Genomic DNA, 15,353 nt, shown 5'->3' with positions numbered 1-15,353 from the left:
TCATAAAACGCTCCGTGTGAACAAACCATTATTTACGTTGTAAGTAGATCAGTCCAAGGGGAGTCGGCTCACCAACACTAAAATCATGAATAACGTCTTAACATTTTAATCATTATAGACCCCATCTCAATGTATTTCGTTTGTAAATGGCCATTAACGTGCTAATAGTGAACGATTCTCGTATATTTTGCATTTATTTAACAAAAATAACCGATTAGAATACACTGTAAACAATAGAAAAGTATCAAACGATGATCGTGTAGTGATCGTATAACTTTTCCACCTAAATTATACTATGTAAACGTTTTGAAATTGTCGTAATAATACATATTTCGAAAAGGAAATTTCTAACAATCTAAATAAGGTATAAAACAAGAAACTTACCACATTTTTGTCAAGAGCTCCACACACAAAAAAGTCACTTGTCAAAAACGACGAACTGTCACTTCAATATATTTTTTTATAAATTTAATGTTGCCATTGCACAGAAAAAATCACAACTCACGGATGACAAATTTAATAACGCGCCATCTAGTATCAATCAACTATATTAATACCACCTGGCTATAGCGCTGTACACGTTTAAACCGAACGATGTCGTTCGGATACTGTAGTCACCATGGACGCTTAAGGCAAGAATTTTTTTGGTGACTGTTATCACCTCGGACGCTTGAGTGGATACATAACAGAAAATGCCTGTCGATTTCTTGCGAACTATTTCCACCTATTGTATGAAACTCGTATTTTTCAGTTTCAGAAAAGTAGTTTTCGTAGTTCAACAAAAAGACGAATAAGTACGAACTTACTTTAGAAAACTGAACACTAGATTTTAGAAAAAATAAAAGTTCTTAAAAGACAAGGCAATCTATTCAGTCGTAAGTAATGAAAGCTGAACACTACTGAACAGTGCTATTTCCTTCTCAACGGAAGCTTGCTGACAGAAATTTACGATAGGACGTTTAATCCAATACATTTTGCACTGAAGGGGAAGTTTTATTAGTCGGTAACACTACATGTAATAAGTATTCCTTTTATTTTTGAGAACGAAATAACTAGTGCCTTGTAAAGGAAACTTAACTCTGAGTGAAAACTAAAGTTTTCCCTAAATTAAAGTTTTCTACTTAGTAATTCATTGGCATTAGAGATATAAGCAGATAAATACCTAAAGTCATGCATTATAATGTCATTTGTAGATAGCTTTTTAATATTATGTAAAAAAATTACGTCATAATATCTATTTCACGATAACCAGAATACTTACATTGTTTTTATTTTCAATGGAAAGTCCCTAAGTTCACTAAAACGGTAGAACAAAATCACAATACGCCACTTGACACAGTTGGGCTTATAAAGGTTAGATCAGCATTCGATTGATTCGATGTCATCATTCATACAAAAAAGGCTTTCAATTCATCGGAATATCAACCAATGGCTCACTTAATTAGGTTTGATAAGCAAACATTTGTTTACCTAGTAAATTGAGTCATCATCTACTTAGCCTCAGCCAAATTATGTTGGGGTCGGTCTGCGTGGGAAGGGCACCCCCGGGTCCTCGTCGAGGCTTTAGGTGGCGGCGACCTCTCGAGTCCGGCCCTGATCCAGGCCATGGTCCGGGGCGAGAGGGAATGGGATGCCGTAGCCTCCTTCTGCGAAGCAGTCATGCTCGAGAAGGAGGAGGCGGAACGCCAGAGAGTTCGCACCTCTCATCCCGGCCGCCGTGCTGGACCAGGTAGACACCACGGGCGCCGGGTGTCGCGAGATGACTCCCGGCCACCGTAGGCGTGGGTCTGTGGGCGGTGAGTTCGGGTGGCTCATCGTCCCTCTGTCAACCCCAGCGGGGCCCAGTAGGGCCAGGCCCTGCCGGGGCTGCGGGTTGTTCGAAAGAGATTCCGCGGCCCTGGTAAATAAAAGGCCTACGACGGAACACGGCGGTTTTTAGTCAGTAAGAGTCTGACACTCCCTCACCGCTGCTAACCCACAGCGGGAGGGGGGGGGTCATTTGATGATTTTTAACGTAGCTAAAAAAAAAAAAGGGGTCGGTCTATCTATCGGTCAGTCTATCTGGATGCAGCCGAGTTTTACAAGGAGCAACTGCTTATCTTACCTCCTCAATCCAGTTAACCAGGACCCCTTACTACGACTGGTTATCAGATTTTCTGGTTTCGGATTACCCGTGACGACTGCCAAAAATGTTCAAATGATAACCGGGACCTACAGTTCGTCGTGCTTTTATGACAAGATGGTCACCCATCCACAAACCAACCGCGCCAAGCGTTAATTAACATTATGATCGATCGATCTTCGTGGCATTGACTTAGCCACAAGCTCTTATCTACCTAATAAATTAAGCATTTTATCCAAATTGTTGCGATCCCCAAAGGATCATTAGCTTAATGTTTAAATAGGTTAGTATCCAGTTTAATCTGGTTAATCCTAACTTCACTGATATCAAACTTCATCCGGGCCTCACCTGTAAAATGTTCAAAATACAATTATGAAATGTCAACGTATTTTTGTAAGGCTTTTGTTTAATTTATTCGAACGAAACTGTGAAACTTTGAAATGTTTTTAATGGTGTTTCGAACTTGAAGATTTCGTTTGATTATTCAAGTATTTTAAATTAATTTGATTTTGTTTAGAGCGCATTTCTGTGTACATAGTCACCGTTACTGTTGTACCAAGTACTATGTCTAATTTAGGATAGGTTTCTAATCTTAAAGTAGGTCTGCACTCTCAGTGACATACAAGGTTCTATTTCGATTTGTTTTTTAATACTTACATAAAAAAAAAAACAGATATTAATATAACTTAATATGACATATCTGCCGACCCAGACATTCGCAAGAATTCTAATATGCTACAGTCACAGGAGACTGCAATGATAACTATCTTTTTATGAAATGGAATACAAAATACTTGCAGAAAACATTATTGTACTTTTAATATAAAGCTTATTACAGATTCCGACAGAAAAATAAATCTTATTGCAAAAAAACCCTCTCACAATAAATTCTGCAAGGGCTTGAGTTACGCTAAGCCCATATAGATACATTATCTTACCACCAAATAGGATACATGGACCTTTTAACTATCTCGTTGGTCTAGATGTCGCAAGGGCCGCTTCTGTGCACGAGGTCTCGGTTTCGATTCCCGGTCTGGCCTGAAATTAAGTACTTTGTGGGTTTTAGAAACTTTCACAAAGCAGCCCGGTGCCTGGAAGTTGGTGATTGATACACCGATATTTCCGTGCTCTCCGATGCACCTGATCTTTCTCTGGCCGTATCGGATTGCTTTCCCATCGGATTATGGGAGTGCAAGTATAGTAAGTTCATCTGTGTCTGCGCAAATGGTTGTGCACTACAGTATGTCCTGCGAAGTTGGCTGATCTTCTGTAACGAGACCGTGGCTTCTGTTACGATGTAATAAGCTTTATGATGTCCTCCTAACCGATCATAGGTTAGGAGGACATCATAAAGCTTGTTACAAATTCCGACACAATATTAAATCTTATTGCAAAACAACTCTAAGCTAAGCCTATATATGTAGATATATTATCTTGTGTTGACGTGAGCTCAGCCACCAAATGGTGGATACTTGGACCTCCGTAGATATTGACGACGATATAAAATCTTCCGTTTATTTCTCACACAAAATATTTTATACGCTTCTTGCAAAAGCTGTTACATCGAGGTTGACTGGAAGGCATATCACAAAGTGGCAACAGAGGACCTGAAAATAATGATAATACGAAGAAGGAAATCAACTTAATGAATTGCTCAGCCACTTTTTGGTAGATAATTGGGACTTAAGTTATAAAATTAATATTTCTCATTATATAGAAGAATTTTGTTGTTGTTCGTGTTGTGAATCATTCATTTAAAATACCATACCACATGTTGCTGTTTGTCACCTAAACAAAAACGCGGTCTATGCGTGCTTTTAAACTATTAAGCAATACCATATACTTAATGTAGTGTTGTTATTTTAGCTAAGTGTAGAAAATGACATAGGTACACTACGTTTGTTCTAATTTGATGGTCTTTTAACTGCTACTGCCTAATGGGGCGTGAAAAATAAATACCTAATGACCAGGGCAGGTAGAGTTAACCTAACAAATCATCTAGGCGTCTGAAATTAAAGTTGCATCTTAAACACACTACCGTTACATAATCAATATATAAAAATTATATATCTATGAATGATATTCTGTTTTTATAACGCTGATTTTGATAAATTAAAGTTATCGATAAGCTTGCCCTCGTAATGAAACAAATAAACAACGTATTTGCATGAAAATTTAACGTGATTACACGATTTGTACACGTTACTTTAATAATCATTTAGTATTAACGCTGAAAACCCGACATTCTGACAAATGATCAATCTATTTTAATTATTTCAATTCGGGCAGTTTCTATATGTATGTACCTGGATACACATCCTTTATGTAGCGATTGTTTCGAACTGGATATTCATCATAATTAATATTTTTAATTGGACACGAATAATATAATACTTTAGCGTACATATATTAGCAATGTAAATACAAGCTGTTGATTTGCATCCGTGCCATATTCAAGGAGGTAATTATGCTAATGATTCTCGATCCAAATCAATAAAAAAATTGGTACGTAATTTTTTTTCTTTAATTTTTTTTTTCGGAATTCCGTAAATGTAATCTAGCCTTATTGAAACTTGGCGCGTATGTTACTGGCGTTAAAACCGTGCTGCACCCTCACACAAACGCAAACATAAAGCATACGCAACGATCACTCATAAATTTCATTCATAAAATTGGATTACTTCGGAAATACCACGACATTACAATGACAAAAAAAGCAGTGCATATTAGTTATTTCCCATCTACTGTAATTCCAATCGATTATTTACGTATTGTATGTCCTCCTCCTGAACTATGGCACAAATGCAAATCAACACCTTGTATAGTTTGATGATAATTTATTGAGTAAATAATGAAGTAACATCAAATACACTTACCTCCCCACTCAGAGACATTTAATGGTTACTTAAGCCATTCCTTAGTGAAGGATTTGTATGACATTCCGTCACTAAGGAGTGACTTAAGTAATCATTAAATGTCTCTGAGTGGGAAGGTTAAATTTATAGCTAGAACAAAAGAAAAATCACATACCTATCCAACATATTTTCTGTAATCTTAATATGATTAGAACTAGCTGTTGCCCGCAACTTCGTCTGCGTGGGCAATATAGAATAGTCAAAATACTACTTATCCCGTAGGTGCATTCTTTCACGTGACAGTATAATTAGGATTAGCACTTAGCAGTCGCATAGATTCATTGATCAAGGTTGTGTTATGGATGTGACCATTTATCTAAACAAAAGAAGTAAAGTTTGTGACGTTGTGAATATCTCTGGATCTAGTCAGCCAATTTGAAAAATTATTACGTATGGTGCGTAAGTAATTTTCACTAAACAGCTATAATCTATGTCTATATGCTTTGAGTTTGACAAAGCTGTCATTTGTACATTTTCTGCAGCTGCTGCGACTAATCAGAAGCCAGAAAGTCTGTCAGTCTTACCATGGATATCGTCTTATGTAGTTGACTGGATTGAAGATAGGTAAATAGGTAGTTAGCTCCAAGCAAAATATTGGTACTCAAACAGATTCGATGACTGGAAGCCAACAACAACATAGTTGGGGAATAGCTGGATGGATGATAAAATGAGTCATCATCATCAGCAGGCGCATAGGGTAGGATAGTTTCACTTACTCACTATGGTAAGGCTGACCCCACATTAGGCGTGCGCGATCCTCGGGCGTGTGAGTAGCGCGGGCGTCGCGAGCGCGCTGTGTGAACGTCGCGTTTTGCTTCCCTGCGGCATGTGTGAAGAGTGCAAGCGACGCGCTCGCGGCGAGCACGCAGCGCTCGAGTTGCGTTCATACCCCATCGCCCGCTATCCCCGCCGCCCGCTAAACGCCTTAGCAGTTAAACGTCAAGGAGAGCGGCGCGTGCGCGCCGCGAGCGCGCTGCAAATGCCGCAGGGCAGCAAAACGCGACGCTCACGCAACGCGCTCGCGACGCACGCGCGGCGCCCGCGCGACTCACCCGCCCGAGGATCGCGCACGCCTAATGTGGTGGCCTAAGCCGGGACTCCACCGAAATGTTTGCATTAGTTCACGAATAGGCAAAATGTACGTATCTGTGAGAGTCCACTTCATGTGTTCGTACTTGAAACCTGCAGTTTTGCCAAGATTTTCAGAATGCAGCAATTTATCATTTCTTGGTGGAGCCAGCAAATCAAAAGAAACATAAGTGTTGTATACTGTGCGTCACTACCGCACACCGGGAAAATTTCGCTCTTGCGGAGGACGTTTATATACTATATTTTGTGTCACACGTAAACAGGACGTCAGTAAGTATCCACCGAAACACTTTCAAAGATCTGATGAACGAACAAATCAGACCTGACTTGGTCACCTGGGGCCAATCAGAGCTCTATGAAGCGATAATACGCTTTGGCTCCTACTGTTATTGTGGTTTCTGAAAATTTATTCACCTCATTCAACGATGAATGTAATTCTGATGGTTCTATTAAGAACACTTGCTTAGCGCAGAAGCTGACGTTGGCAGGTCAACTCTTTTGACTTCTCGAATAGGATACCATTGGTTTTTGTGCAATGCACACCTGCAATGCATTCTGGATTAGGATAGGATATAGGTGGATAGGATTTGCAACAGAGAACAATTCTGTCTTTGTGATTAAATTACATCAAACGTAGTTTTATAAAAAAGGTGTTTTTTTAGACTTGGCTCGGGTCTTACTGAGACTGTTCGTAATCGTGAACAGTGTATTTGCGATCAGAAGTTGAAAGTAAGCATGTCTCTGGTATGCGGCGCGTAATTTGTACGTTTTCAGACGCATAAAGCATTTTACGTGTGTATGGTATTAAATAGAGAAAGCTCCCATTTCTTATCTGCTCTTTGTATCTGGGCTTGTTTTTAAAGCTACAGAATCCTACATTACCTACCTCACGCTTAGCAGCGCTTGCGAGAGATAGATCCTCATTTCTTCTAGGATTAAGTTTACATATTTTTTTTTTTTTTTTTTTTGCCGGGGCTGCGGGTTGTTCGAAAGAGATACCGCGGCCCTGGTACATAAAAGGCCTATGACGGAACACGACGATTTTAGTCAGTAAGAGTCTGACACTCCCTCACCGCTGCTAACCCACAGCGGGAGGGGTCATTTGATGATTTTACGTCGATAAAAAAAAAAGTTTACATATTTTGCATCAGAAAAAATAATTAAGGTCTACTTAATACTACTCACTCAAAGTAATTTGTTTTAAGGCCACCACATTAGTGGAAGATAAGCTTAACTATGTTTATGAAAAAATCCTCACATGAACTCCATCTGTAACTTTAAATGATAATTAATTGTTCCACTAAAGTCATCATTTTTGACATAATGTTCAAACAATAATTTAGATGGCACCGTTTTAAATTTGGCTGAGAACTATTAACTTTCTTTTCATCAAGGTAATAATTATAGTTGGATTTTGATGTGGCACGGCAAACTGACAAACACTATTGAAATGTCTATCGAAAAATTACACTACGTGTTAAAATATGGTGAATTACGGAAAATACACAACTCCATCTGTTGAAATAATAATCCTCTATAAAGAATGTATGGTAATATTGTCATTTACCACCTCGCTCCTTTGACAAATTTGATGTGTTTTTGTATTTTATTTACCACAGATGGAGCTACTTTAACCCTGGCTAAACAAAATTTTCATTTTTTTTTTTCTTCCGAAGTTACTTATAAAGGTGTGATTTTCTGTGTAAAGATTAATAATAGGCCGATCAACTAATATAAGTACAACATTCAAATGTAGAGTTTTGACAAATAGATTGCGTGTCGTAATATTTTACATCTTGAATTCACAAAATTAATCATATCTTTTGATAGAGTGAATCAATTTCGATGAAACAAAAACTAAGTAATACCCCAAGTTACGTAGATTTTTTGTACATAAGCATTGTCTGCATTTAATTCGTAGATTTTACGTGAATCCCGAACTAACAAACAGATAAACAGACAAACAGACAAAAATGACAAAAATGATGGAATTGGGTTCTGTTAGTTATCCTTTAAAATGCTGGCTATTTTTTTTGTCGATTTCTTCAATGTACAAAAATTACTTTTCTACAGATTTATTATATGTATAGATTTACGTAATCAGGTGGTAACTACAATTGATTCAAATTAAAGCTCCATCTTTAATACCAGATTAAAATATTTTCAATTTCTCGCAAAAAAATATAATAACGATTTTCTAGATGAGTCATCAGCTCCTATTATTTATACTATAATAAAGTACTAAAATGTTATATTCTTTACAGGATTACCCTTGGAAACTGCATGGGCCTTGGTGAGCGGCCGTTCAGCCCGCCATGGTGGGGCCAGCTTGCGTGGTTCATGGTCTTCGCCATCATGTTACTGCTAGCTGTATTAGGCAATACACTGGTCATATGGATTGTTTTAGGTAAGTAATTTGTTGTAAAGGATATTTCAAAGTCAAAGGTTTTTATTTCATATAGACCTATTATAAGTGCCTAAGAAACGTAAAGCTAGTTACGCGGTTCCAAAATGTAGGTCTCCGGCAAGAAACTCCACAGACACTCTTTAAAAAAAAGGAACTCTTCTTTTGGAAAGAGCTCTCATAAGCTTATTTGACTATTTTTTATTTTTTTCATGTTAGACTAAATGAAATGTAATTAGTATTCACGCGTGTTTTAATTGTAAATGCTTTTGCATTTCATGTTCCTATCAGTATTTAATACATAATATAATAAAGCACTTAACTATTTCGTATGAAATCCAGCCAATGAATTGCAGTAACAAATTGTCCTCTATCTTTTCATCAACTACTATAATATGATACAGGAATAAACCTCAATACTCAATTGTTCGTGTATTTTTTTACTATTCTACCTACGCAAATCCAATTTCAAGTGGGTGGACAATAAAGTAAATTGATGACCTTCTGCAATATTGGTGTAAATTGACTATATTTAAAACCGTTATGAATATTTTTATAATTGCATCATAAATCACTGAATGCGCGGTTGATCTTTTGTACGTTTTTATTTGTCATATGTTTTTTATCCCTCCAATGTGTAGATACTTGTGGATTTTAATTTGGCCAATGTTACTGACCATATTATGTTATACATATTTTGTTTTACCTATTTAGTTGTAAACTTGCAGATATAAAAGATAGGAAATATAATTTATAGGTAAATGAAGCAGCTATTTATTTTGAATGTAGTACTACTCCAGCATGTAGAACTTGGTTTCAAGCCTGTACCTTCTGGCAAAAGAAGAAAGGATTTAGTTTGCACTAACTCTCGGACTAAACATGCTTTCACTAACAGGTTTTATTTATTTCTAGGGCCTTATTTGTATAACAAACTTAACAGATTGCTAAATGTTTATAGTGTTAATTTAAATAAGTGTAATATAGTACTAACAGAATATTTACAGTCCCTCAATTACTCAGACACGGAAAAATTGCTAGAAGTGTTAAAATAAATTGCTGATCTTAGTAAATTATGTATAATTAGAATGTTATAATTAAGGAAACTTTGCCCTTGCTTAGTCTAATAATTAAATAATTATGTAATATGTTTATGTTGTTAAAATTATATCCGACAATACTTCTGAGCCTTGATGGCCTGAAACACAGGTTTAAATAAACCTAGTTCGGGTGGTCCCTATGTTTAGAATTAGAACTGTTTTTATTTTATTATTGCCTGTATGTAGATATTAGCCTAGATTAACTTAGTTTATCCGAATGTTATTATTAAGACAGTTTGTTTTACCTCAACATCTGAGACATTTAAATTACAAATTCACGTGATCTATGTTTTATTAAATAAATTTTTATTTTATTTTTTTATTTATTTTTTATTATCTGAAATTAAACTAAGTATCCAATATAAAACAAAGCATCTCCCCAGCTTTTTTTTCAGCGTAAGAGATTACATTTTTAGCGAAAATAATTGCCATCTTAAAAGATAGTTCATGATCTCCACTTATTAATATTTCATCTCTATTATTAAACTAAACCATTATTAAGAAAAGCCTCTCAAAACGGCTCGGCGCGGGTTTTAATATTAGTGACAAAGTAACTTTAATTACTCGTGTAAGAAGCGTCGAAGCAACCGAGCGGCAAAACTTAACGTTCCTCTTACTTCGTGTTAATTAATAACATTGACAGTGCACTGGTTTATAATGAAGGATCACTATCCCGTCCTTCTAATGTTATTTGTGATTCATGCAAGGAAATTTGTCAATTGAAAGGAAGTTTGTGGATTCACGCAATACTTAGGCATCGTTCAGACCAAACGTATTGTCGGCCGCTGACTGTGAGCGCGCGTTACGCAGTTTATTGCTTTTCCATATATATTGAAATTGTCGTTCACACCGGACCGACTATACGCTATTACGTCGCCTGTTGTCGCTGACTCTCAGTGGCCGATTATTTTACTACGCGACTATGCACGGCGGACGCGGATTGGCTACGCGGACGCAGTTGCCGAATAGCGCCGCTCCGCCGCGCCCGCACCGCCGCGCGCATCGGCCGCAATACACTCGAGAAACAAACTTCAATGAGGACAGACGTGACACGTGACACCTCGCGATGTTCGACACCGAAAAGTTTATTGCAGAAGTACATTCTAGAGAATGTATTTGGAATGCGAATTCAGAAGAATTTAGTGATAGAAACTTACGAAGATGCGCTTGGGAAGACATAGCATCTGTTATGTATGAAGATTGGGGATTCAAATACTGAGCTCTTTTATGTGTAGAATAGTCAGCCGCTCAGCGTACGCATCTAGTGTGAACCTACACGAGCCTATTCTTTTGTTCACACATGTAGCGCATCGTACGCTATAGCTTATTGTCGGCTTGGTGAGTACGCGTACTGCAGATTGAGTCGACGTTCATACTGGGGCAGACAGTGAGTATACTCACAGTCAGCGGCGGACAATACGTTTGGTGTGAACAATCCCTTAATTGTAAGAAAAGATTGACGCAGTATCTACGTGGAAGTCAGTTTTTGAGTTTCAATGATAAAATTAATCGTCGGAACTGCTAAACCTGTTCCGAAAAGTCCTTCACTAGGAGTGAATATGGGATTCATCGTTTTCGATTGCAAGAATACCACAATAAAATAGTGACCTTTGTCAATCGGGAAAGTACATTGCCAGTGGCATAGGTATTCTTTAGTATCTCTTTTATTTCCCTTCAAACGCAGTGAACTTAAATAATATGACACCAGTAATCATTATTTCTATATTCTAAGATGTAAAAAGTAACGATCTCTCCTATTGTTAAAGCAATAATAATATTGTGCAAATTCTTCAATTGTATAATGCATATCGTTAAAATCACATTAAGGTACTTACATTACTTCCCATTCGTCAAAAAGAAAATTGGATTTGCGAGAGATACGGGTCTTATTTAGATTTTTTTTGGTTGTAAGGCCTTTCGTAAACAAGGCTACTTTTCCGATACCCACCGGTCTTGGTCATGTCAATTCAAAACAAAATATAGGCGACGCGTGACTGTGTACGAAACTCTATGAATTTGTACCGCAGTCGCTTATGGAAATTTTCGTGTATCGAGGATTTGCGTATCCTCGTATGTGAAGGGCCTAAATGTTTACTACAAATCCTTTCCTTGTATTTGTCTGAGTATGAAAAGGTTTTACCGAGAATAAAGTGCGCTACTTAGAAATATTGAAGTATTCTTAAAGAGCTGTTAGCTGGAATATGAATTTATTTAATGAAATCGTTTTTGTCATTGTATGATAATTATTATTTTTACGTCTGATGGATGAAATTCAGTTTTTGTCTTAATATTAAAAGTAATTTCACAGAAACTATCTTTATTTTATTTTGCTACTGACAATTCTGAGGAATAGTAAATCAAACAAAACTTAATACTTCTTTTTTCAAACTACGTACGTGCCTACAGTTAGTTTTGTGTTCAAAAAATGTGTTTTTAATTTTTTTTTCTCACCTGACAGATTTTTAATTATTTCTTCCTAACTGCAGGATAGCGTAAAAATTTTAATATTCAATACTCCGCCATCACAGTTACTGTACAAATAAACTCGAAAATCCGTATTTCGAGGGAGACAATTGAACGTCGACAACATAAAATGCAGGAAACTCGTTTGTGTTACGTGACTGCCTTAGCTATGTGGGTTTTGCTTTACCCGGGATATCATAAAGCTATCATGGTGACCCTCCAGCTAAGGTTTTTGTGGCTGAACGTGTTCCACATATGTTTCCCATGAGATAACCACGGGAAACGAAATATGGTTGCAAAATTACACTCAAATAATGACAAACCCAAATGTAATATCGAAGAAACAAAAGGAAACGTTTCTACTTTATAAAGCTATACTCCATTAGGTTTATTTAACTTCATATTTACGCTTCGGTACTACCTTCAATGGGATAAGGTCGTAAGCGGCACACCCCTGTTCAGTGATGCGTAGGTCATCGTGTATGAACCAGGGTGACTTTTACATCTACGTGATTTTACCTCACGCGTATAGCAAATAGTGCGTCACACGATGTACGTAGCTGCGTTGAAAGTCAGTAAACAGGTTTAGCCTGCATACAAATTACGACCTGCATGTTTTTGCCAATACGTATCGTTAGACACATAAAAGATGAGTAGCTGCCTTTTCAAAATGGCGGATTCATTAAGCGGGAAAACCGAACAAACAATTGACAATAGCCGATAAAAAAATGACGTTTAAATACGTGCCTCGCCACCTCCGTACGAAAGGAGAGGTGTCGCGTGGAAAAACGGAGCGGAAAACCCGCTAGTGTGCAAATTCTGTGACATATTAGTATACGTGATACGCTCCACAGACCGAAGGCTACTTAGATTGGAACACACCAAGATATAATTAAAGCCTAAAGCCCTAAAATTAATTAAATACATGTCAATACGAATCAATTTGAAACTGTATCTATGACAAGCAGACAATATGTATTGGCGTACCAAGAACAGAGACCATTCATGTCCATTGATTTGAGCTAGTTCTGGGAACGGTAGTGAATAATACATGGGCGCCTACGAAATGGTCCAGGTTCGTGTAATTAATTACAGTTATGTATGATTTAATATCCATCTGCTATTTCATAGAGTGCATGGATGTAAAAAGATACACTAAAATACGTGTATGTTTGAGTGTCAATGGGGAACTGCCATCAAAAAAACTCTTTTCGTTTTTTTCACGCTAATAAAAACCAAATCGTTTGTAAAACTCGACCTATCTGTATATAGGTGGCCCTGAAACTTTGATTTTAAAATAGAATTTGCTGTTCATCTTATCAACTTTTAAAATAATTCAAAGCTGTAAAATCACCTGTTAAAACTATAGTGTTAACAGACTACAAGTGAGAACTAAAAATTCTAAGCGCTCAACTCTTACAAATATTCTTCACGTTGCATAGAATGTGAAATCTATGTCGCCTACAACTGAAAAATCAGCGTGGGTATCTATCAAATAGGAAAATGCGCGTGAGAAATGCGTTTTGTGTCGCTGTATTTGCCTTTTCGCCTACGTTTTGCACCTGTATCCCTGTAACAATGTTAGTAGGGCTTAAAATCGAGCACAAATTCTTCAACGCGTGCATAGGCCACCTAACTGTCATATTATTAGAAACGACTATCAATGGGTATCCATTTTACATGACTGTATTCCATTTTGCTAACATTGCTATTAGCTTCAATGTTTACTTAGAATTCATGGCAATACCTACTAAATGAAAATGAATATTTTATATGTATAGCTTGCCAATTATGCCGCCGTAATTGTCAATGTAGCATGAAGAAGTCATCATGTGCATAGTACCGTAATCTCGAATCGTTTATTTCCGGTACTGATGGAACAAACTTCGCTATTTCAGTGAACTCTAACATTTGGCAGGCATGGCATGCGTCGAAATTTGATTCCAGATAGAAGTTGATCCGTTGCGTCGATTTGAGCAGTGGGTGTTTGTAGGTAAATGGGCCAGCCATTACTAGGGAATGCTATTGCGTAATGAAAAATTTACATAATTTATTCTTAGGCTTAATTAACACTTAGTCATTTTCGTTGTCGTTTTGTTATCCAAATAATTTTGTTCTTTTATTAAGCTGTGCGAGACAGACAATAAAAAATTTATTGTTTGTGGTCCTAAAGATACCTCCAGCCGTTTTACAAATGACTTTTATTTATGAACGTTGAAAACCTTTTATTTTAATTCACATTATGCCTGGTGATTTTAATTAATTACATATTTCATGGAAAACCCAAGAACGTAGTTATTGCTCTACTTGGGATAACAAGATTTCCTATATTTGTGAGCTTTGATCAACCCATCATTGAGAAAGCGTGGTGATATCATACCTTCTCAGTATGAAAGGAGGCCTGTGCCCAGAGGTGGGACGACAATATGCTTGATTGCAATTCTCTCTCTTCGCCACCATAAGGTAGACTGGTAGAGAACGCCTAAGGGGTTAAGTCCTTTAGTAGTCCTAGTCCATAAATAAATAATAAGCTGTTGATGACGATAATGATAATTATATTTAAACATCTCTTCTATCTTTTCTTTGCAGCTCACCGTCGCATGAGGACAGTTACAAACTGTTTTCTCGTGAACCTTGCGGTCGCGGACTTGTTGATGGCAACATTGAATGGGGCTCCGAATTTCATATTCCTGGTGACAGCGGACTGGCCATTCGGGGCCGTGACCTGTACTGCCAGCAACTTTACCGCAAACCTTACTGTGTCTGCTGGCGTGTTTACATTAGTGGCTATTACTGTTGATAGGTAAGTCAGGGTTATTTAATATTTTATACTTATTTTTTTTTAATCAAAATTAATATTTTATAATTATTCAATACATGATTTTCATTCATTCCCAATCTTTATAAATTTTGAGTATTCGGCAAATTTATGTTGAAGCTAAAGCTTTGGTTTCCTAGGAAAGCGGTGCCGTCATATAGCGACCGTAATACAGCGGTGAAAGACATCACCAGAACGTTGTCTATGTAAACAAAATGGGGCGGTTTCCTAGAGAGCGGTAACTGACGCCGTAACTTCAAAAAGCGGTGCCGCCATTTGCATGACGGCCGTCTTGACGGTGTCAGATAGTTTGGTGAACGCTTTATTGAAAGCGGTGAAGCTTTTTTAATACGTATTTGTGTTTTTTTTTCGGAACAACGGCAAAAATTTGTTACAACTCTTGGAGCAGCGAGGACGACGAAATTTTAATAGATTTCGTTCGAAA

General features: G+C 37.2%; 1 protein-coding gene across 1 annotated transcript in view; it reads left to right on the top strand.

The window, feature by feature from the left end:
* Positions 1-8,396: 8,396 nt before the first annotated feature.
* LOC124634493 (tachykinin-like peptides receptor 86C) overlaps positions 8,397-15,353 on the top strand; it is a 52,062-nt gene continuing 45,105 nt past the window's right edge. The window contains exons 1-2 of the mRNA XM_047170089.1: positions 8,397-8,533; positions 14,680-14,893. Coding sequence (XP_047026045.1) covers positions 8,410-8,533; positions 14,680-14,893 — 338 coding nt within the window. The 5' untranslated portion in view covers positions 8,397-8,409. The remainder of the gene's footprint in view (positions 8,534-14,679; positions 14,894-15,353) is intronic.

The sequence above is a fragment of the Helicoverpa zea genome, chromosome 11 (assembly GCF_022581195.2).
Source record: "Helicoverpa zea isolate HzStark_Cry1AcR chromosome 11, ilHelZeax1.1, whole genome shotgun sequence".
Taxonomy (NCBI): Eukaryota; Metazoa; Arthropoda; class Insecta; order Lepidoptera; family Noctuidae; genus Helicoverpa; species Helicoverpa zea.
This window is presented reverse-complemented; position numbering and strand designations above follow the sequence as displayed.